At 45.9% G+C, this 23,486-nt stretch overlaps 1 protein-coding gene across 1 annotated transcript; it reads right to left on the bottom strand.

The window, feature by feature from the left end:
• Positions 1-2,623: 2,623 nt before the first annotated feature.
• On the bottom strand, positions 2,624-23,255 carry LOC144101087 (uncharacterized). Its single transcript, XM_077634100.1, has 4 exons — positions 23,082-23,255; positions 13,665-13,738; positions 3,862-3,948; positions 2,624-2,814 (listed from the first exon to the last, which is right to left on the bottom strand). The coding sequence occupies exons 1-4, from the start codon at positions 23,219-23,221 to the stop codon at positions 2,693-2,695; spliced, it is 423 nt and encodes a 140-aa protein (XP_077490226.1). The 5' UTR covers positions 23,222-23,255; the 3' UTR covers positions 2,624-2,692.
• Between the last annotated feature and the right edge of the window lie 231 nt (positions 23,256-23,486).

Genomic DNA, 23,486 nt, shown 5'->3' with positions numbered 1-23,486 from the left:
GCAGTTCTACTTGAGCAGCTAATGTCCGAGCCGCCTAAGTTCACGCGTTCAAATTTTCCGCATCAAAAGCAAATGATTAGAAGAAAAAGTAAAGGCGCCTGAAGAGAACTAGAGCTGCGTTCTCCGAGTCGTATTATTTCCAAGGATTTAAACAAACTTAACTCCTGTAACAAAGCATTACAATGCACGCAACAATCAAATATGTAAAATTCCCTTTTCAAGCTTAAAATTTTCTGACCAAGTACTCCGTCATGCCCTCCCTTTCCTATTTAATCATCTTCATGATCAAGGACTTAACATCAGCAATATGCTAAAAGCTTTCTCTGTGCCACTCGGTACGGACGCTGGCGCACAGGTGCATATGTACCAGTGTCAATGTGATGGCTAACAGTTGTGGTGCGGTCAAAGGAAGGTAGCTGGTTGTCAGTCCAAGCTTAGAAAGGCTGAAGGACGGAGACAATTTTGGCTCTTCGTGTAGGAGTGAAGTCAGCGTCGACAAAGCGATGCAAAACATCAAGAGAAGATAGGTTGGCGTTGAGAACAGCTGTAATAACGCTCGTGTAAATGGCAGAAGTATAGTCGTCGATGGAGTAAGTGTCGGCGGGATCGAGTAAGTCAACGCTACCAAGCGACTGTTCACGGAGTAAAGATTTAGTAGAGAGTTATAGCATATCGTTACCGTGTTTACGTTACCGTTTACCGTGTTACCGGACGCCACATTTTCCGGTTAGCGCGGCGCACTCCCGAAGACGTTTTAGCGCACCGTCTCTCCCGTAACAAGTTACCGAAGGCTAAAACGAGTGATGATGATGGCAGATGCCCAGCTTTTAATGATAAAAAATACGGATGCTTTGAAATCATTTCTATGAGGTGAAATTCAACGCTTTAATAATCTTTTTCTCTGCATATAAAGACGTACAGACTACACTTCAGCTAACGGCCGACTCAGCGGCTTTTCAAATGTGCCCGTAAGGCTAGGCACCTTTGCCTACCCTGGCCAGGAGACAGTTTCGCTACGTATACCTCAGTAAGCTTGCATTAGACGTTTTTACCAAGCTTGCGTTGCGAACGCTGTAAAAAAAGCACAACTGCGACACCTGTTTGTCGTGCCGCATCGTAGCTTCTTAATGTTTGGATGTGAACACTGTGGTGCCATCTAGTGTCAGTAAGTTAAAGCGCGCCAACTCCGGGCCGGAGAAACTTTTTATTTTCCGCAATTACTGATGAATATACCAAGAGAATTACCAGTCCTTTTTTCGAGGAAAAAAAATCATGAAAATATAAAAAAATATTAACTCTGGCACAAAACTGAAGAGCTGCAGTGTAGTCGTTGCTATTTGGCTATGTACGCGACATATAGTCAGACTTAACTGCTCAAAAATAGGCAAATAATCTCAAAAACATGGCCTAGTTGTTGCTCAAACCTCAACGTTTGAGTGAGAGTTTGCAAATTAAAAGCGAATGCCTTCATGCATAGCGAGAAATGGCGCCGAAGAACGCGGCGGCGGAGCTCTACTTGGTCCGAAGCGGCCATGCAGGGCGCCGCCATGTTTGTTTACGAGCGAACGCTAACTCTCCGCAACGCTAAAAGAGATTCCGTAAAGTGCTTGCGGACCGGTAAGTGGCGGCGCATGCGCAGACATCGCTTGCCGGGCCCGGTAAACGGTAACGTAAACACGGTAACGATATGCTGCAACTCTCTAGTGCAGGATAATGGCTTCGAAACGTAAAGAGCGCTTTAACAACGAAAAATTGAAAGCACGGAATGGGGCTGCAAAACAATTTCTGGTCAGCGCAATGTAACGAGGATGCGTAAGTACAGCTGCGTCGGAGAGGGCGGCACAGGAAACAGGCATGAAGATTGAGGAGAAAGGTGGAATGTCTCTTAGGATACTACATGAACGCAGGGTTCCGGTATCAAAGGGCTATTGTAGTCTGCCACTTACTGGTCCCGATTGTTCATCATTGTTCTCGTAAATTTCAGCACGCGGTCGTTTCAAAATCGTAACGCCGGCCGCTGCACCCGGGACTCTCAACTCCCGAGCACTTAAGTTGTCACCAGTGCGTCCTCACTCGAAATGTGCAGTTCTTTTGATTGCAATTCTACTTGAGCAGCTAATGTCCGAGCCGCCTAAGTTCACGCGTTCAAATTTTCCGCAACAAAAGCAAATGATTAGAAGAAAAAGTAAAGGCGCCTGAAGAGAACTAGAGCTGCGTTCTCCGAGTCGTATTATTTCCAAGGATTAAAACAAACTTAACTCCTGTAACAAAGCATTACAATGCACGCAACAATCAAATATGTAAAATTCCCTTTTCAAGCTTAAAATTTTCTGACCAAGTACTCCGTCATGCCCTCCCTTTCCTATTTAATCATCTTCATGATCAAGGACTTAACATCAGCAATATGCTAAAAGCTTTCTCTGTGCCACAATCCCGAGTAGATATTCTATTGTATTGGGTGTATTCCGCTATCGCTTTCTACTGTGCGCAGATGTGTGCTTTTAGCTGTCACTGCATGTGCCTTGTGAATAGGGGGCTCGAAGATCGCTTCCACTTTCTCTTCGAACCCTCCTCTTCCTCTGGTTTCTCTTGTGAAAGAAATAAAGGCATTGACTGATTTATTGATTGATTGCGTTCCAGATGTCCCTTGACGAACCTGCAAGGCATGCTGAATGCGGCCTGATAGGGCCAATTATGAGCAGTAATCTTTGTTGTAAAGGGTGTACTTCTTTGGTCCGCATTTCTCATCATACTGCTTCACACATTCCTCTGGCACAGAGTCCTCGTATCCCTTCTTCAAAAATAGGAGGCAATCTGCAGAAGAAACGCAGAAGAAAAAAATATGAAAGATGGGCACTTCATTCGAAGCGACTTATCACCTCATAAAGAATTCGCTTTCAGAGTGTGTTTCATTCGACAAAATCGCCCTACGTTAAATTTTCAAGCGCTCATCTAGGCTGAGACCACGGCAGTTTGTAATGAATCATAACTTCATAATAAAGACCTCTTTATTAATGAGTTTTTCAATTCTTACCAACTTGCAAGAATCTCAGCATTGATTACCTTGAGTTCTGGATAGTTGGCTCACTTTTACATAGCAACAAATGCATCTGCATAAGTTATATATTTGTAGCTCTTCAGCGATAGAGGTCCTGTACGTAACCTCCGGAGCCGTCTGGGGACCTCGGCCGCGTGCACCAATGTTGCAGATTTTACCCCCTTTCACAGTTCTACGATGAATGGTCAGATTTCGCCCTCTCTTTCTTGTTATCAATTCGCATACAAACCGCATTCAATGGGCTTTTTATTAATTACTCAAGTAGCAAATCAGCGTGTGTCTTCGCTCCCTTATGCCCTTCTTGTCTGGCTGTACGCTGTATTAATTAAGCTGTGAATTCAAGGGCTCAATGCTTCGGTGTTCTTTTTTTTCTGCTTCGGCGGGTGCATACTGCCATGGAAGAATACCAGTACGATGTCACAATTTAGCGACCATATCGTTAACTGTTCCCTTTAGCATGCACGCATTAAAGGATTAAATTTAAACTGTGGATGCCACAAAAGAAGGGGAAAACGAGCGGCAAGCTCATTATTTCAGCGTTACCCTCTTGAATGTTGTCGATAAAGTGCATAGGAACTGGTTTCGCTGGCCCCGTGCGTGCACACTGGAGGCTGATAAACACAGGAGTTGCCTTCTTCGGCTGTTTATTAATGAGCGCAGATAGCTAAAGAAATGCACCTGTAGTTTGTGAACCTGCCTCAGAGAGTGAACATCATATGTAATCTTTTTTTTGCAGTTTTGAATAACTTAAAACACCGCTGCGCAGTTTCACGTGCCAAAAAGTACATTCCTGTCTCACTTACGGTAAGTGCCGGAAAGAGGTAAACGACCAACATAGCAAGACTTGCCATCGAAGTAAAGTGTCTGGGCCCTACCCTGTTTTTCTGGTTCTGAAAAGCAAGCAGAAAAGTGCGATGAGGTGCGCACTGAGACTACCACCTGCTTCTGATCTGTGAAGGCAAACTGGAGTAATCCCGCTTTAGATTTTATTTTTTTACTTTCTAACATAACAAATGCGCTGTGACATTCGTTAGTGCTGATGGCTTCCTCGAGGCTAGAAGGCAATTTTGTGGCATACAAACTTAAACGGTGGTGCTAATTGTCATGTTCACTGCATTTCAGGCTATGCCTTAACCTACAGGCACAGCTGAGTGCAGAGAATTTGTAGGCTCATATCCAAACGCCACCGCATTCGTGCTTGTGGAAAAGTCGTTCAGGATGTTAGTCTGCCGTCTGTACGTTTAAAGTCATAGTTACCAAGAAAACATTCAATAATCTCACGTTTTATTTCTCTGTCGGCCTCTGCTTATAGACATCAAAACTGAAGTTACAAAACACATTTTCTTTTTATTTTTCGCTACAAACATCGTGCACCGTGTCAGTAATCCTGGAGCACACTGTAATTATTCACCGCTAAACCTTAAACAATATAGTAATACGCAAATCTCGCAGCTGTGGAAATGTGACAAAGCATTTGGTCACGCGGGTCCAATAAACTGTAACGTACTTGACATCTTCAGCTCACAAGGTGCGCAGTCTGAGAACGGTTAAGTAGGGGCTAGTAAGTACAACACAGACTGAACCGGTTGATCATGATAGTGCGTGTCCTTAAACTTCTATGCTTCGTAACCATCCATGCACAGCTGCCTAGGGAAGGTACCACGCAGAGCTGCAACGTGGAAGACATTGTTGAGAAGCGCGAACGCGCATCTGTGTTCGCAGTCAACCGCGAACTTCCCATCAAGCAGCTCAAGAAGTGTGATCCCTTTCCTCCTTGGCAGAACATGAAAGGGCAAGCTGTCCCATTCAGGACAGACGTGCGAGACGCGCATTGTCTTATGCCAGATTAGTTACTGCATGTGTCATAGCAACTTGCAAGCGTCACCACACTGCTGAGTACGGAGTTTATACTCACTAGCTGCTGGACCATATGTCGTGCGTCATAGGAATACCGTTCACGATAGTTTCTCGAACTCGGCCAAGCTCAGTCTTACGTACTTTAAAATCGCAATAAAATATATTTTCTACATTGCCTGATAATGGTACTAGCCTGTTCGCCTCCTTGTATGTGAAGAAAGCCTTCAGCACAATTTTTTTAGCCTCAAAATTAGTATTCCTTGTAGTCCTTTTATTTAGTTAATAATTGGTTTTTGGGGGAAAGGAAATGGCGCAGTATCTGTCTCATATATCGTTGGACACCTGAACCGCGCCGTAAGGAAAGGGTAAGGGAGGGAGTGAAAGAAGAAAGGAAGAGAGAGGTGCCGTAGTGGAGGGCTCCGGAATAATTTCGACCACCTGGGGATCTTTAACGTGCCCTGACATCGCACAGCACACGGGCGCCTTAGCGTTTTTCCTCCATAAAAACGCAGCCGCCGCGGTCGGGTTCGAACCCGGGAACTCCGGATCAGTAGTCGAGCGCCCTAACCACTGAGCCACCGCGGCGGGGAAATTCTCTGTTTTGCCGTTCATTTCTCCTTCGTCTCCCCGCTGCTTTGCTAAGTTATCTTCCTCGGTTATTTTGTTTGCTAACTTGCCTCTTTGAAGTCACGGTGGTATTAGATTGTTCACCTTTTAAGATGTCTGTCCATCTGTATCTCTCTCTCTCTGTCCATCCGTCTGTCTACCGCTCTCTCTGTCCGTCCGCCAGTCTGTCTGTGCATCTGCCTGTTTCTTTCGCCGTCTCTCCGTGTATCTGTCTCTTTGTCTGTACGTTAGTCTGCGCCTATATTCCTCGGCGCGTCCGTCTTCTTGTCTATTTTTCTGTCGGCCAGGCTCTTATTAAAGCGACAGCGTTAAGCCTCCCGTTCTACAGTAAACCCGGCGTCGTCTGCGACGGCGGCGGCGTTGCGAGCGAAAAAGCAAGTGGTCCACCTGTTACCAAGGTCACGTAACCTTATGACGTCATCACAACCTCCCTGCTGGATTGTGAGCGAACTGCCCGCCGTGGCAGGCGGCAGTTAAATTAATGATTGGTTGCAAGAGGTCGCTTGTAAACAGCAAACTGGGCTTCACAAACCCCATCTGTTGCTGTGTTTGGAACAGAACTGCCGGGGCAGTGGCGCATCGCTTAACCGCCGCACCACTGCGCCAGGAATGGTATGAGAACTCTCAGGTAGGTATAAATGCAAACTAGAGAATGACCATTTCCGCATATATGGGCCTTTACCCATTAACGCTATCGCGTCACCCTTTAGATGAAGCATATATGTTTCCTCCAGTTTTAGTACGCTAGCACTAAGGCTCCCACTCACCGATTTCGCCGGCCTTTAAAGCGCACTTGACTCTGGCAGGCGGTACAATACTCACCGAATTTATGGACAACATTTCAAGGTAAAGTAGGCTTAACCGGGCCGAATTCGAGCCTCAAACCGAACCTGGAGTTAAGTGTTAGTGCACCTAATCCGTGTTCTGCCTAACCAACGTAAATCATCCGTCATTTTTTTCTGGTTTTCTGTCTGTCCATTCGCCTGTCCCTCTGTCCGTCCGTCTATTCTCTCTTCCTGTCTGTCTCTCTTTCTCTATCCGCACGTGCGTCTGTCTGTCTGTCCCTTTCTCCGTCCGTCTGTCTGTCCGGCTTTTTGTCGGCCTGTCCGTCCGTCCAAATGTCTCCTGTATCTTTCTCTCTCTGTCCGCCTATTAATCTGCCCGTCTGTCCGTCCGCCCGTCCGTACGTCCTTCTGGCTGTTGCTTTAACGGAAGGTTTTTTTGGGTCCCACTCAAAACAACTGCGGGGCGCCTCGCATGCGAGATGTTCAGGGTTCGATCCCCAGTGCCGTCGGGTACCCACCGATGATAGAATGGGTACAAGCTCTCCCCTGGCCTGGTGCTCGGCTAGTAAGGGCTGATATGCTTGGAAAATGGGCCTTTGACTGCGCCTTGAGTAATCGAAAAATACCTTGTGCCACGGCGCTCCTTGGCCAAGACGCCCTTGCGCCATAAAAATTCATCATCACCAACAACCGTGGGGAATGATTCGCAGCGCCACATGCGGGACATTAGGCGCTCAGCGAGAGTGCTTGCCAGAACGTCTGCCGAGACATCGCAACCGAGCTGCGGAGTCGTCTCTCACAGGTCTCCTGAGGTAAACGGTCGTCATCGGAGCCGGCACAATCCGCGGAGGCAAGGTTCCAGCGGAAAGAAAGTATAGAATACTGTATTATGTGTTGCATTGAGCATTACACCTTCGCACATTGCACTTAGGGTGAACCGGCTGGCACTCAGTAAACCCAGAAGTAATACATGTGCAGGAGCTTCGTGTGATAAGCGCCGCCTAATTGAAAATAGAAGTGCGCAATGATGACTTTCACTATTCTTTGTCATAAAGGAAGTCCAAGACACCATGGGGCGGCTAAGCTCGCACTGCAGACATCCTTTGCACAGTCCAACGGGCCACCTTATGTTGCCGTAATCCACCTTACAAAAAAATAAACCTTCACGCAATGTGGTCTTAGCATTTGGTGTGGTACATCGCTGGAGGCCATGTCGTGTAATCAGAGATTACCTGTCGGTTTTAAGTGATCGGTGGTGCAAACGGACGCACAGCCCATTGTCACCAAAAATATCAGCGTCGATAAACTTCGTGTTAAATATTTAGAGAATTTTACACGGTGCAGAGTCAGTCTAATCCAAGTTTATCACTCGAGCGTGACGGTCGACCACTAGTTTTTTATTTCATTTACAGTACTTTACATTGTGCGCCGCTAGCCTTTTCCGAAATTATTTTCTTTAAAATTTTTTGTCATCCAACAACATTTTTTGACATTTCAGAAGTCATGCGGAACTAGGTGGAACTCCAAAATTGTTAGTGGCTAGTCTAAAATTATTAGTGGCTAGAAACCTCTATGCAATGTTTCTCTCACAATCTATACGTGGTTCTTTCATATGAGGCGCAGTTTAAACAACGAATTCTGGCGCTTGCACCTAGATTGCTTGTACTCAGACGCTCGGGCCGCGACCAACACAGGTTCTGCACCCTACGAACAACTCAAAATCTGCCTCATTATCACTGTTTCAACCTGAAATGCCAGAATTAGCGCACTCATGAGTAGGGCCAACAACTTTTTGGTATCTTTACTGCTCTGTATTGAAAGAAAACACAGAAAATTTAATGCGTTGAAATACATCTTTTCTTGAATTCAGTCTTGTATCTGCACTGCCTCAAATCCTTCTTGTTTGGATTTACCGTTCATATTAACGTTATACGTTTCATGCCCTCTGTTTAAAAATATTTCTTTGAGACCGTAAGTGTGAAAAAGCTGCGCTTTTTGGAAAATCATGAGTAGTATAACAAAGATTCGATCTACAGATATACCAGATCTACAGGTGGCCCGAACCATAAGGCACTTTAGTAGAGATAAGTTTAAAAAGTTTGATAGCAGAAATTTCTTTTCTTTTGAAATAGATATATATTTTTCGAAGCTTAGAACCTATGGTGTTCTACAAGGAGTTTTCCTGCGTGGTCTTCTCGACACAGCACGTAGGGGACGCATATTACCTGGGATGCTGCAAATTTTTCAGTGAGCTCAGTCGAAACAGAACATGCGGGAACAGTTGAAACACAAGATCCGGCTCACCAAGAAAGAGATTCAAGTGTCAGACAAAAATCTGAACGCAGCAATATTGCGCTAAAAAGCATTCATTCGGGGGCCAAGTGTTGTAACCTCAAGGCTGGAGACTCAAAACGGCTAAGATATGTTGCGTTTCAGAGACGCTGACTATGCCTACAGCAGGAAGGTAGCGGTAAGATTCCTGCTTTCTTTAGTTTTAGTTGCTATTCTTCAGCTGTTTGTGCACAAGAGTCTATAGATTTGCCGAGAAGGAGATGTGAGAGGTTTCTTTACTCGTAGATCAAAATCACTACCATCGGATCCCAACTATTTACTTTGTCACTGTGCGTGTGGCTGCACCTCATGCCATAATTTAATCCCGATCATTCTCGTGCGGAAGGGCTCGGTGCCTGTTAAAAAAATTGTCACTGAACAGTTATGTGGACTCGAGCAACAAAATTGTGGCAGTATGACACGAGACAACGCATCCTTTATTTCAATGCCAGCCATATAGCTCGCTTTGTAATGGAGACCCTTTGAACACATCTGCTCGCTTACTTATTGCGAAGCAGCGCCATTAAAGTGGAGCGGTCAATCTCCGTCAATGAATAGCATTTATACAATATATAAGTAGAAATGAATTTGTAGGCAATACCGTCAAATTTGATATCTGTCAAAGTATAAAGTGAAATAAATACCGAGCATGGTGGAACCTGTTCGGTATTCACTTGTACAAAGTGCAACACGGGTGCCGCCCAACAGCAGAGCAGATGTTGTGGGTCTACCCCGGCTACCACGAAGTCAGGAAAAAGCACCTAAAGGCAGATTTCGTCGCATACAGTGAATGGACTACACCTAGTAGTGACGCTTCAACCCGATGCACGCTTCTACTCGGCTAGGAGTTTGCGCTCGAGGCAGGCACTGGCCCTCAAATGTAATCTCCCTGCCCCCTTGCCCTCTCTCATAAACAAGCCTTCGTGCCAGCTCATTTTAATGACGAATTACGCAATAAAAACATCATTTAGAGCAAACCACTTTCTTTGCTCTCTAACCGCAGCTAAAGCTTAAACATTCGTGTTACGCACTCGTAGTGTCCTGTGAGATTTTGTGCACAAAAAACGCTGTAAATATGTGCAAACAGAAAGCATCTTCAAAATGCGCACATATAAAGGAAAATTAATAAAACTGGTCCTGAAAATGCAATAATTCTGAGTTTTCTTCACATAAAATATTACTAAACACCACAATTGTTTATTTTGAAAACAACCTGGTAATCCTCCTTTCGCACGGGCAGTTTCAATGCCATTGAGTCAATGGTCGACGAACTGAATGCGGATCGGCCGATGGCACACGTAGGTTTTCAATAACGATTGAACTCGAAGGGGATCGACGCAGTGGAGGTTCGCGAATGACTATTGGAATCTCCAGTCTCTTGAGAGGAAGCCTGACACTCACTAAGCGTTGAAAAAAATAGGAAAAAGCCAAAGCATATAAATAAAATCTTACAGATTTAATTTTACTCCATAGTAACCACTTCACAAAATAATTTATTATTCAGTAGTCAAGACGACAGCTCTGAAGGCCCTTAGCCACAAAGGCCCCTTGTGCTGTGCGTCGTATCCATGCGTATCGCCCATTTTCTGTTCTTAGCCAGCTTTCCTGCAACCGAAAAGAAGTGCCTCACAAACGATGCGACAATAGTTTCTCTGAACGTGACAAAGTGCGTCACTTATATAGGGTAGCATCATTGCTGAAAAATAAAATCTTCTGAAATGAAGTGCGTATCGTTGACTGTCGCCGCCCCGCCATCGCTGCCTGCAGGTTGCGCTAAATTGGGAAGTGTGTGAACAGCCCTTTTTTAACAAAACTTTCAATATAATATAAAGCTCGAATAAATAGGCGACTTTTCATTTATTTGTGCGTGCTGGACTTCGTGTTTTTACTAATTGTTGCTCGCCAAAGGGATACCAGCAAGAAAAAACGTGCTCGTGCCGTTTACGCTCGAGAGACGGAAGGACGGACGGACGGACGGACGGACGGAAGGAAGGAAGGAAGGAAGGAAGGAAGGAAGGCAGGAAGGAAGGAAGGAAGGAAGGAAGGAAGGAAGGAAGGAAGGAAGGAAGGAAGGAAGGAAGGAAGGAAGGAAGGAAGGAAGGAAGGAAGGAAGGAAGGAAGGAAAGAAGAAAGCAAGAAAGGAAGGAAGGAAGGAAGGAAGGAAGGAAGGAAGGAAGGAAGGAAGGAAGGAAGGAAGGAAGGAAGGAAGGAAGGAAGGAAGGAAGGAAGGAAGGAAGGAAGGAAGGAAGGAAGGAAGGAAGGAAAGAAGAAAGGAAGGTATGAGCGCCCACTTTGAAACGGGATGGCGACTGTTGCTCTCTTGCTCGGCTTTTTTTCTTTATAAATATTTAACGGTGTTATAAATCGATCTATAAATTCGCCATTTTCATTCAATACATTATTAATCCTACACTTCTAACCATAGGTGATCTCTCTGCTTTTGAGTAACCAAACTTCCACCGCAGATTCATTCACATGACCGTTGTTATCTCTAACACTAGGGCTTCAGGGAAATTGACAGTGCCTGCATAGACATCCGGATGAATGCCATCGCATTCGAGTGCAAGATGTTCAATTGTTTCTGCGAATTTACAACACGCTGCACATGTGTCATCTTCTTAGTTAAATTTCTTTTTGTTGATGCGCGTTCTAAGACTCTGATTCTAGTTCTATCCTAGACGTTATCCTACTTAGCCTAGAACGATTCCTCCCTGATATGCCTTTTCCAATTTCCATATAGTTCTACACTCTGCATCTTTTCCATTGACTTAATCCAGTTCTTACGTTCTTCGTCTTTTACCTGTCCTTTAAACCTATTTATTTTTACGTCCTTGTGTCCTGCATACTTACTGCTTAGTTTCCTAGTCCTTTTCCGCCACCACTGTGAGTCAACGCACTTTCTGTATAAGCATTTAAATATCTTAGCTGCCCACCTTTTATCGTCCAAATTCTTCAGGCGCTCTTCTTACAATATTTTACTATGACCTTCCCGCGCTTCGAAAGACGCCCAGCCATATCCCCCTGAACTGCCTCGTTTGTGGTTTTGCCGTGGGCACCTAGTGATAATCGTCCAACAGCTATCTGATTTATTTCTAAACGCGACTGAACTTTGCCCTTAGGCACAAAACTGCATTCCAGCAAGTAGGCACTGGCACCATTATTCCTTTCCAAATACCTCTCAGCACTTCATATTGGTTGTACCCCATAATTCCCCATGTTTCATTATCCCAGCATCTCATCGCCTTTTTGCCCCAACGAACTGTTCGTATTTGTCCATCTATATCTGCCCTTCGTTTACCCATACCTGGAGATGTTTGTTTTCTGGTACTCTGGGTATTTCACGGCCGTGCATTGTAAGCACCTCATCTGTTGAATCTTTGAAAATCATCAGTCCTCACTTAATGGCGTTAAAACAGAAGCCTGGAGCGTCTCCTTCGTCTGCGCAAGAATCAACTAGAGTTTGCAAGTCTTCCTGGCTGTCTGCTATCAGAACAATAAAACCGGGAAGCCGCTTCTCTACGAGGTTTCCGGTTAATCTGTACCACAGATTATAACCCAGATTACCTTCTCGTAGCTATCGTTTTATATTTTCCATACACCAGACGCCATCTGTCCGCGCGCGCGTCCCGGGGGACTGCAGGTAGCGGTGGCGGCGCGCGTACTTGTGCGTGTGCGTGCTTGTGTGGACGTGGGTAGCTCAAGCGCACCTCGGTGGACTCCGCGAAGGCAGGAAACTTTCCATCAGAAGAGACCTAATGTCAATATATTGTCGCATCACAACGTGGCGGCACAATCGGAGGCCCCGTGGCGGGTTCAAGCCTTTCTTTACCCACGCAAAATCATGGTGTTGTGTCATCACGAATTGTTTGGTCAGGCTTATTTTTTCGGCCACGTTGCCGGTCAACGCCGACACCGGTTTTTCTGCGACACGGGGTTTTTAACAGTAACTTGTTAATGCTCCGCGCAATGTTTTCCAGCGCCCGAAGAGCAGTAAATCGCCTCTATCATGTAGCCGCGGAGCCACCATAGCCCCGAAGTCCATGGAGAAATGGCCGCACTACGGCGCGCCAGTCCGCAGTAAATGGCCACGCTTGTGAAAGGCTTTGAATTATTGACTGTTTTTTTTGTGAAGGAAAATCTTGCTAACCGTTTACGATGTTCAGTAAGGCGAGCTTTGAGCGCAGCTGTGGAGGTAATTTCATTTCGCGATACAAGATTTTGAGAGAGGCACACTCCCAAGCGGATTGCCTCTAACTGGAAAGTCTTCGCCGCAACCGCACTCCTTGCGAGCCTTGCTCTGCGGTTGGCTTTGGCGTCGGCCGCGCAAACGGCTTGCTCTTATTGGCGGCGGTGGTGAGCTACTGACACTGAAGTCATGTGCCACCGCTGCCGCCGCCGCGATCCTCTCTTCGGCTGCCGCATTTCTCCGCACCCGCTGCAAACGGAGCGAGCCGTAATCCACCTCACTGGTCGTACCCTCCTCCACCCGCAGTAACCACAGAGAGTAGTTACAACGGTAGCCACTGTGGTAACCACCTTCCGGTTACGCGAACGGCCTACAACGACACCGAGGCTCAACCCAAGGAACGGAACAGTTGCGCTCTGAAGCGCACGGAAGAAAGCATGACCAGAATTAAAATATAACAAGCTACATTTGAAAAAAAAAAACACTGCTCACGAAACATTATCGATGTTATATTTCCTTGAGATGTGGTCGCGTAGTGAGACACACCTCCAGTAACAAAATTTCGCTGCAGAACGTCGCTTCAGGTTGTTGTACGCTACTTTCATAGATAACCTTTAATTTCTAAAAACTCGTTTTATAGCTATCACAAAGCTCGATTCTGTCAATAGGAGGTGGTCTCTTTACATTTCCACTATTATCTCGTAACAAGTTTTTGGTAACTTGCCGGTCCCTTTAATCCTCGCCGGACAACAAAAGTGGGTGACTTAGTTTGGTGCCGACCAATGAAGAAATAAAGCTTGCATCATTATCAACCGCTTACCTTCGCAGGGGCCGAAGGAGAAGTAGCCCAAGTCTGATTCAGTAAGGTTGAGGTAGGGAGCGTTTTTCTCGTTCCTAAGAAAAAATACATAGAAAATACATGACAGCGATTGCACCTTCAGAACAACTTGTAGCCGCCGCGGTGGCTGAGTGGTTACGGCGCTCGGCTGCCGGCCCGAAAGACGCGGGTTCGATCCCTGCCGCGGTGGTCGAATTTTGATGCAGGCGAAATACTAGAGGCCCGTGTACTGTGCGATGTGAGTGCACGTTAAAGAACCCCAGGTGGTCAAAATTTCCGGAGCCCTTCACTACGGCGTCTCTCATAGCCTGAGTCGCTTTGGGACGTTAAACCCCCATAAACCAAACCAAACCAAACCAGAACAACTTGCCTTTCCGTGACTCAAACTACACAAGTGACGATTGACTGCGACAAAGGTGCTTTGACTGAGAACGGAAAATATTCTCTCTCTTCACAAATGACTAACCACAGATGCCAGGCTGAGGTTTTATACTGAATCTATTACAACTCTATTCTATTTAAGTTCATGTTGACCCTTCATTTGAGACTCAGACAATGCACCGCCCTCTCTACTACCGGTATATCAGCAGTTGACGTGTCGGATTATGAGAATGGAATAAAGTCCCGAGTAAGAATCATTTTATTATGACGGCCCTCAACATCGACAGGTAGAATTCGTATGCGTTTGCATGTGGCTGCCTGCATTGCTCATATATCGAACCCTTTTTAACTCGTTTTTTTCTTTTTTAGACGGATGGCTGCATGGGGCGCACTTCCCACAGCTTATGACATTTGTTGTTCGAAAAGTACGCGGTGTACCACACCGAATCGTGGAGATGGAAAAAAAAGTCTTCACGCCAGTAGGAGTTGAACTCCCTCCTCCTGTGCCCGGGGTAGACGGACGATATTATTTCAGCACAGCGCATATTAAATGCTTGTTCTAGTATAAAAGCAATTTCTATTATGACTGCGAGTCAAGTACAAACGATTGCTACATGATCTGCAGCAAAAAGTGATTTACGCAAACTATACCTAGCAGAGAGCAACAATTTAACAAAGAGTGGCACCGGGCTTATGCCTCAACTACTCGGTGGCTGTTCAGTACGTGCGCCTAATCTCATCTAAGAAATGTCCCTCAACCTATCCTGTTAGCAGTACTAGAGTGTACTAGAATGTTTTGAGTGGCGCGACCAGCCGCCGCGGAGAGGGCCGGTGAGCGTGGAAGTTGGCGGTGGCGCTGCAGTCAACCGCACTTGAATGCGTCTTCGCTGTCAGCCTGCCGTTTGCTGCCGCGCACGGAAGTCGCTGCGTAATGCCCGCGTGATGTTCAAATTAATGCATCGTTCCTCTTTAGTAAAATTAATTATGCAAATGATCTATGACCTCACGCACCCCATAAAAAACTCCAAAACAATGCATAGCAGTAAGTGAAATTTACATAGGAGCTCCCTCCCCCGTGTACATCCACGATCTTGTTTAGTTTGCACGACGCTCCGACACGGAATTCCGTAAGAGCCTATAGCGGAATGCAGTGACTGCGATGTTTTTGCGTTAATGATATGGCACACACCCACGACGGGGAATAAGCCAGGGTTGGGCGAGGAGCGTGCCGCGGTTACATGAAATACTTTCGTTGTCGGCGTTTAAAGCACGTAGTTTTTTAGAAGGGCGAGCTAGTGGACTTACTCGCAGCATCAGTGCAAGTAGAGCCTTTGTAAAAAATTTAGAGCCGACGGAGTTCACTTCCGAGCCACACTGCATAGCTCGTAATTAATGCATTTCCAGCGTTCCATATCTCCGGAAGGTAAGATTTTTGTCCCGTTACCTCCAATGGGCTGAACGCCCAAATATGCTACAGGAGCCCCACTATACACCCTAGAAGCAAACCCCGTGAGCTCTGAGCTCTTGACAAAGGCTGTACCAAGTAAAAGTGCAGTTCAATTTCATGTATCTAAATCCAACTTTCCAGGAACTTGAAAGAAGCGCCAAAAATTGTTCCGGAACTCTTTGTGCACGGCGACCCAGTCTTACGGCAACAGTAGCCGCACCCCACCCCTCCCCCCGCTTAGAAAAAAAATACACGAATATGCATGACACAACTAATTTTATTTACATATACTGTGCCCCACTCAGTCCTCAACAAAATCTTCCATCTCAATTTGCTACACACGGTTAAACTTTATAAATGCTGCTGTGCTTTCCTTCGGGCGAAGTCACAAGACATGTTGAGACCTTTGACAAAAAAAATGTATTCTGGTTACAAGATAAAACCCAGTCACATTTGAGGCGAGCTCCTTGAAGTGCTGATCGCAATCAATACGGTTCATGCCCGTCGTGTTCAGAAGAGCAAGCACAATCATGATGCTGTCGTGATGCAGTTCTCCATAGCTAAAATAACCTGTGAAAACGTCCTCAAGCTGACTCATGAACTTGAACAGGCTCAGTGCGGGGTTGAGCAAGCCACCAAAATCGCATGCTTTTGTAAATGTGGCAGCATTCAAATTTTTGCCACCGGGAGCTGGTAAAAGAAGCTGATCCATGCACACACGACATTTTGTTTTCAAGATACACCTTCTTTCAACACACCCCGCAATGTAGTAAGTGAGCCTTGGGTCACTCCTCTGATTGTTATAAGAATTTTCTGTCATAGCTTCTTTGTTGTTAAGAGCTCTTTCTGCTTCATCAAGATTACCCGTGTGGATCAGCATATCAAGAAGTTTCTGCTGCTTGTGAGAACCTGCCGCCGGGTCCTTGCATGATAGAAGCGAGCTAACCACGACCTCAGGAACATTTGACACAGCCAGGCTCTTTACCAGATTGTAATAATTGAGGAACTTGAAGTTATTAGGAATTGCTGTGGGCTTGGGTGGGCCAGTTCGAGCATATCCCGTCTTGCACCCTGGCGCGTAGCAGTGATTAAGCCGTCGCTTGGCAGGCATCACAGGCGAAGAGCAGGCCAGCAGAGATTTCTCGATAGCAAGAACTTCCAGAAGAAAGCACGACGACCGTTCCCAGCAAGCAAGGCTCTTCAAGTGCGGGCGACGACAGCGCCGCCGCAACTTTCTACACAAGCGGGGCCGCGGCTAACAATAGAACCGGTCTCCGCTCCTTCCACTCAAAACATTCTAGTACACTCTAGCAGTACTGTCGCAGCAACCCGACGGCTCTGTGGTGACCGGGTAACCAGAAACTCCCGACAAGCGCATTTTTTCAACGGGGAGAAGTTTATGAATGCAGTGTTTTCGCGTGTGCTAAGAATGCATAAGAAAGATCAATATATCCACAGATCACTCCTCAGGACGGTAGTAGTTTTCTGCTAGTTGTTGTCATAAACGCACCACATTTGTTTTCTATGGCAGTCTCCGAGTTTCTTCGGCAGGAAAAAAACCCTAATAAGGCACATTGTGGAGCTAGTTGGTGCATGGCCACCTTAAACCCGGCAGCAGAGAAGAACCAGACACAGGGAAGAAACACACAGACGTGGACGAAGCTGCTTCGTCCATGTCTGTGTGTTTCTTCCCTGTGTCTGGTTATTCTCTGCTGCAAGTTTTTAAGTAAACAATCCCTAAAAGCAAGATTTTGCTACGCATCGGAAGACGGCACCATTCCCATCAATATATTCACAAAAGTATCTTGCAAAATTCCACAGTTGTATCACAATTATTCTCAAAAACGGACCCCATTGTTTTCTATGGCAGACTATCACTGCTCGGTGCGAGCGCGAGGTCAACTTTAAAGGCAAACTTTACTGCGCATTGGAAGATTAGGCCATTCCCATCAGTGTGTTCATAACAGTATCTTACAGTATTGTACAGCTGCCTTTCAATTAAATGTCTTGTCCAAGAAGGCTTGACTAGCTTTGCATCCTGCCTTGAGCTTCGAAGAAACCCACGAATCTCGGGTACATTCTCCAGCGACGGCGCGTGACGGAGTTCAGTGAAGCGCTGCTTGCAGTTCAGCTTAGCTTACAGCCATAGGCGGCATAAGCTGGCTTGGCAGGATGAAGTACACTGGACCCGTGTTGGTGCCTTGCGAAGAGCTGGCTCTTCATGATGGGGAACACGCCGTACCTGTACTAAGCAAATGAGTACGACTCATTACCGCGCCCTGTTAGAGCGTACGAGTAATCTCGCAACTTTTTCCGTCTTCGATGTGTATTGTACATGTGGGCAACAATTTGAAAGCGTGCACAACAGCCGAGACTCTTCCGAAGTGCGTCTTTCCGACATCGCACGATTTACTTTGTCCGTTTCTTCAATGTGGGTAAAGAAACGGATCTTCCCTACAGAACAGGCCCTGCGCTGTGCGGCGGCAGAGCCCATCTTCATCTGACTCGCTTCCTTTTCCAGCATATGTAATGGCAGAAAGAATGTGGCCACAACATAGAAGAACAAGGAACTAGCAACATGAACGCTGAACGCGTGCTTAATCTTTATAGAAAAAAACGCAATTATTTATTCTGTAGACACTGGGTAGGCCACAGGCATCTGCAGTGGCATCATCGAGACAACAGACCGGCAATTCTGCGGCCGTAGGAACAATTAAAGTTTGCTGAGGCTTTGAAAATGGCGCTCAGAATTTGGCTATGCCAATCAAATTTGCTACCAATCTTCTAAATAAACACTACATAAAGTAGGTGAATCCGAAAGAAGGAAGGACTTCCAGCTCCACTAATGTACCGCGGGCTAAACAACAATAAAATTCTTCTACTATTGTTCTTTCTTTTTTCTAATATTAAACTTCTTCCTTCAAATCTGCTGAATGCAGAGTCTTTCCGCCGCGGTGACTGAGCGGTGATGGTGCTCAGCTGCTCACCCAAAAGACGTGGGTTCGATCTCGGCTGCGGCGGTCGCATTTCGATGGAGGCAAAACGCGAGTCCCGCGCCCTGTGCGATGCCAGCGCTTGTTAAAGAACCCCAGGTGGTCGAAATTATACGGAGCACTTCACTACGGTGTCCCTCATAGCCTGAGTTGTTCTCGGACATAAAACCCCATGAAACCATGCAGAGTCCTAACCATGCAGAGTCTGCGCCACAGCGCACAATCGCTTTAGCAATTGGTTTCCTTGAATGGCAACGACCAGGTGGTTTAATCCGTATCTGCCCCTGTTCCTCAAATATACCAGCGGTGCCAGAAATATTGCTATTCAGGCCTATAACTCAATAACATCATGTAGCACCGAGTATTAGAATAACGGGATAAAATTGTTGCGTAAATTGCGGTAGCTTTATATGTTGCATTATAATGTTATGCTAAGTTAAGAATTAACATATGTTATATTTTCTATTGCAAACATTAGTGAAACATTTACACTCAATATTATCCTAATGCAGTGTTCTAAATTTGTAGTTACGGCTTGAATGAATCCTATGACAACATTGCAATCCTAAATGCTATTATAATGTTCAAATCATATCAATGAAACCACATCGCAAGCAATGCATCGGAGAACTTTTTATAATATACGGTCTGTTATGCTGTTCTTCAGCTCGCAGACCGTTGCAGTTGTACCGCGTGCCCCAGCTAAAAAGTAACCAAGGTTTTAAAAAAACGGAGTGTTCTAGTCGAGTGAAACCACCCGAGGGCTGCTGGACACGCGTGGCCTAAACGGCAGTATCCTTTTTGTTCTCCAATGTTAGTCACTCAATATACACTAACTAGTTAACGTATTAAATATTTCCACAGACTAGAAGACGACAAAGTAGACAGTGGCGCGGCACGAAGGGCTCGCGCTAGGCCCACCGCCATTAAATCATATCATCGACATCAGTCATCACGTCTAGTTCTTCGGCTTGCCGTCATGTAACATTTGGTGTGAGGTGCGGCTCACTGATCTCCAACCGGGTCCTGGAGCTTCGGCATCCTGCGTGTGCCGTGGTCGTCGGTCGTGTGCTCCTGTCCACACCGCCCGGTTGTGCCCCAGCCCGCCAGACCAAAACCGACCACGCCGTTCAACCCACCCCGTCCCCCGCCCCTACCAGAAGACACGACAACTTGCCGACGATGCCGCGACTCGAACATATGACCCCACCGACCCTATAGAAGCCGTCCACATATTCGCGCACAGCCCCTGCCCATGCCGTTCAGTGTGTTCATAGGCCTCGGCCGTCGGCTCAAGGTGACCTAGCTACAGCCCGGAAGCTTCCTGGACCAGCTCTCATCCGATCATCATGTGCTCATCTCTTTAATCGTGACGGCAAGCCCTGCATCTTCTCTTCTGCGTTCATCCCTTCTGTCAGGCCCATCGTCACGCCCTGCGGTTTCATCGTCACTGCCGTTCTCGTTCGCGCGATCGGGGCGATCGCTAGGCAGCCCCGGGTAGTGTCACATACTAGAAGACGACAAAGTGGACAGTGGTGCGGCACGAAGCGCTCGCGCTAGGCCCACCGCCATTAAATCATATCATCGCCATCGGTCATCACGTCTAATTCTTCGGCTTCCCGTCACGTAACAATATCGACTTCAGGAATACGGGGCGAATGCAGAAGTTGTGATATGCTGGTAAAACACTGATTTCCCACAGTTTTATTCACAGGCTTTAAAACAAAGACCGTAAAAAACAGTACCTATTACGTGACAGCTGCTGTCCTATCTCTCGCCCAGTATTCACGCAAAACATCGTCGGGGCCAACGTTCCGGACAAAAGCGGATTTAAATGCGAATTCGTTAAAGGCCCAGTTCGGGGAAAACCCGGCGTTGGCGTCATTGTGACTGTAAAATGCTGATTGATCGAGATGGCAGTGGGTAGAATAGCAGTTCCGCTCAAAAGAAAAAAAAGTGCGGTCGAGCGGAATCGAATCGCTGTCTTCTACGTGGGCAGCAGGGCACTTAACCTCTGCACCCACTGAACCCTCTACCCTCTGAACGTAACTTCTTCAGTGCATTGTCTACACCACTAAAACTCTTTCGTTCAGAGGGTTAAATGGAGCCTTGTACGAGCACCTCACACCACACAGTAGACGAATTCTCAGTTATTAGGGCCACTAATTACAGTCAGCAAACAATATGAAAATTGGTGTCTGATAAATGAGTACGTAGTGGTAACAAGCGATGTCTGCGATAGAGTGCACCACGGGACCTGCGAGGCGACCGTAGGGACCCTTTAACGCTATCGCGTCATACTCTTAATGCTAACTTAGGGGTCCGGGGCCAAGTTATTTGTTCTCAAAGACGCGTCGTGAGACGCTTAAGTACTTAACGCTATTACGATGTAGATTACTTATTTTGTGGGCTTTCTTTCAAGAGCAGTGAAGAAAGCGACGTAAATGACACGCAGCAACTTCTGTGCGAACTGGACAAAGACGGCCAAGAAGCACTTATGACGCACGCATACAAGGCGTATAAATATAAACGATCTCAGCAGCTCACTTGAAATCTAATTCAAAGTCACCAATAAGTGAAAAGTGTCCAGAAATGACAATAACACGAACAAAATTCATGAAAGAGAGCCACGTCTTAATTGTTTCTTCACCGTTCTTGCACATTTCGCGCACGCGTTGCTTCACGTTTTAAAAGAACCAACTTAGCCCCGGTAAGCTTCACTGAAGCAAATGGTAACGTGGTGCTAACAATTCAGCCGGCTGCTTTTCAAGGCAACCAATAACTTCCCGATTGACACTTCATTCCTGACATGAGTATTTAAGAAGATAGATGATCAGTCTTTCCTAATTTAGTTTCCAGAACGAAAAAAAAATACTGCTCACTCGGCCATGCGATTCTCGACAGCAGAAGTTTGAATCACTCACTTATGACAGTCCGTCTTTCTTTAAGACCTTGGTTACTTTTAGCTCGTACACCCTGTATTATCACAAACTACCTGCCGCCTACTACATCCAAAGCTCCGAAATTCCATTATAAAACAAGTCCACTCATTAACGGCCATCACTTGCCATACACCCTTCACAGATGGCTATATAATCTTGGGGACATGGTATCGGTAAGATAAGTGTATGAGTAGTAGAGTTGCACATGACGCGTTACAAGGAATTCATTACTTGCAATAAAATAGATTTGTTTCGAGTTTCTTCTGCACTGGTCCATTTCTTTTAATCGGTAACGTTCTCAGTAATCTAATTCTTTACTTTCGGTGATCGATATTTAGTAATTTTTTACTGTTTTCGTTAAACAAGTTGTACACATCTGTATTAATTAGAGAACCTGAAAGTTGTGGAAAAGACGTGCTATCGCGGAAGTTTGCTTTGTGGTATAAAGAGACAACGGACGAGCCGCGGAGAGGCCGCACGCGCAAGGATGTAAGGACATGCCAGCCCGAGGAGGCTGCCTTTGACGACCAACCCTGTGTTCCGGTGTTCGCTTTTCACCATAACGAAATCTCAGTTTTAATCAGCTTGAGCTTCGTCCCCTCAGAACGCGGGCAACGAAACGCGGCAGTTTGCGTAAACACGACCGGGTGCGCAGATTTCTTCATAAGGTACTGCCCCGCCCGTTCCTCCAGAACGTACGCCGAGGCAGTTTTTAGTATCGCTGCTGATGCGCTCACAAGGAAGCTTGGGAAAAATGCCGACGAAAACTTCGAAACCAATTGCTAGGGAACATTAATGACATATGGACTGTTACCATAAGCACATCAAGGAAGCCGGACCCTTTCATTTTAGTCCGTGTATACTTGTGCTATGCCAACATAAGCTGGAAGGAATGTGACATAATATTATTCGATAACTTCTTTTTAACTGTGCAGTTACTGTTTTCGGGCTGTTGCTGACCACTGAAACCAGTCACATTGTTACATCTTGTTACAAAGAAGTAATTGCACTGGACTACTTGTTCGCTGTAACGTGTGCAATACTGATGAGTTGCATTTATAAGTGCGGATAACCCTTGTTACCATTTGCTACCGCAGAGTGTGGATTCTAGCTGTGTGACGTGACTACTGGTGGATATCTGATCATGTAGGCTTGCTTTACCATTTTAGCGAAGATTAAATATATGTTGTTTACAACATTTAATTAACGATTTCGAGAAAGCAATTTAACGTTTACTTGCAATGTTCCAGGAACATTAAAAAAACGACATTGAGCAATATATATTTACAGTTGACGGCAACAAAATTAACATTGTCTTAAAGTTTCGGTGTAACCTGGGCCGCTTATGAACATATTAACCACGTAGAAATGAGTGTGAGTGGAAAGCGCCCAGCTCTGAGAAGCTCGAAAGAGTAAGGATTTCGGTACAGTTCTGACGCCTGTGAAATTGATTTAAGTTGCTCAAAAGTTTCCTAGCCAACATTTCTTACATCTGAGGCTGATATTATTAGTGCCCTACTGGTTAACATGTCAATGTTTTTTCGTCTTGCTGTTTCGGGCCGTCCATCAGTGATATCGAAAATTTATGAACCGCCATGACAAAAGAAACAGCTCCAGCTAAGCTGTGCGTACTTACCAAGAAGCATTCTTTTTGTTCGGGTAGTGATAAACGTAGACAGCAAAGCGCTGTTCAGGGACGTACACGGGCCTTGTGCAGTACAGGCACTTCATGCTGCGATCGTTGATCGTGTCGTAGAGTGCTATCGTGTTATCCATGACCCTTGCCACATTCAGCAATTCAGTTGTCTGAGCATTCTAGAGAAAAGTATAAAAATTCGCAAGCGATTCATCATCCTTCCGATTCAATACCAGTTTTGCTCAAATGTGGCACATTTCATCATGCATTTGCATTCTCCCTTCACCGCCTCTCCTCGTGCATGGAATATTAAAATGTGCAACGCGGATAACCATGCACAAGTCACTCTTTAAAACCTCCCAATCACCTCGCTCACACTGCTAAAATTTCCTCACGGCAGCGCAG

This window comes from Amblyomma americanum, chromosome 1 (assembly GCF_052857255.1).
Source record: "Amblyomma americanum isolate KBUSLIRL-KWMA chromosome 1, ASM5285725v1, whole genome shotgun sequence".
NCBI classification, from domain to species: domain Eukaryota; kingdom Metazoa; phylum Arthropoda; class Arachnida; order Ixodida; family Ixodidae; genus Amblyomma; species Amblyomma americanum.
This window is presented reverse-complemented; position numbering and strand designations above follow the sequence as displayed.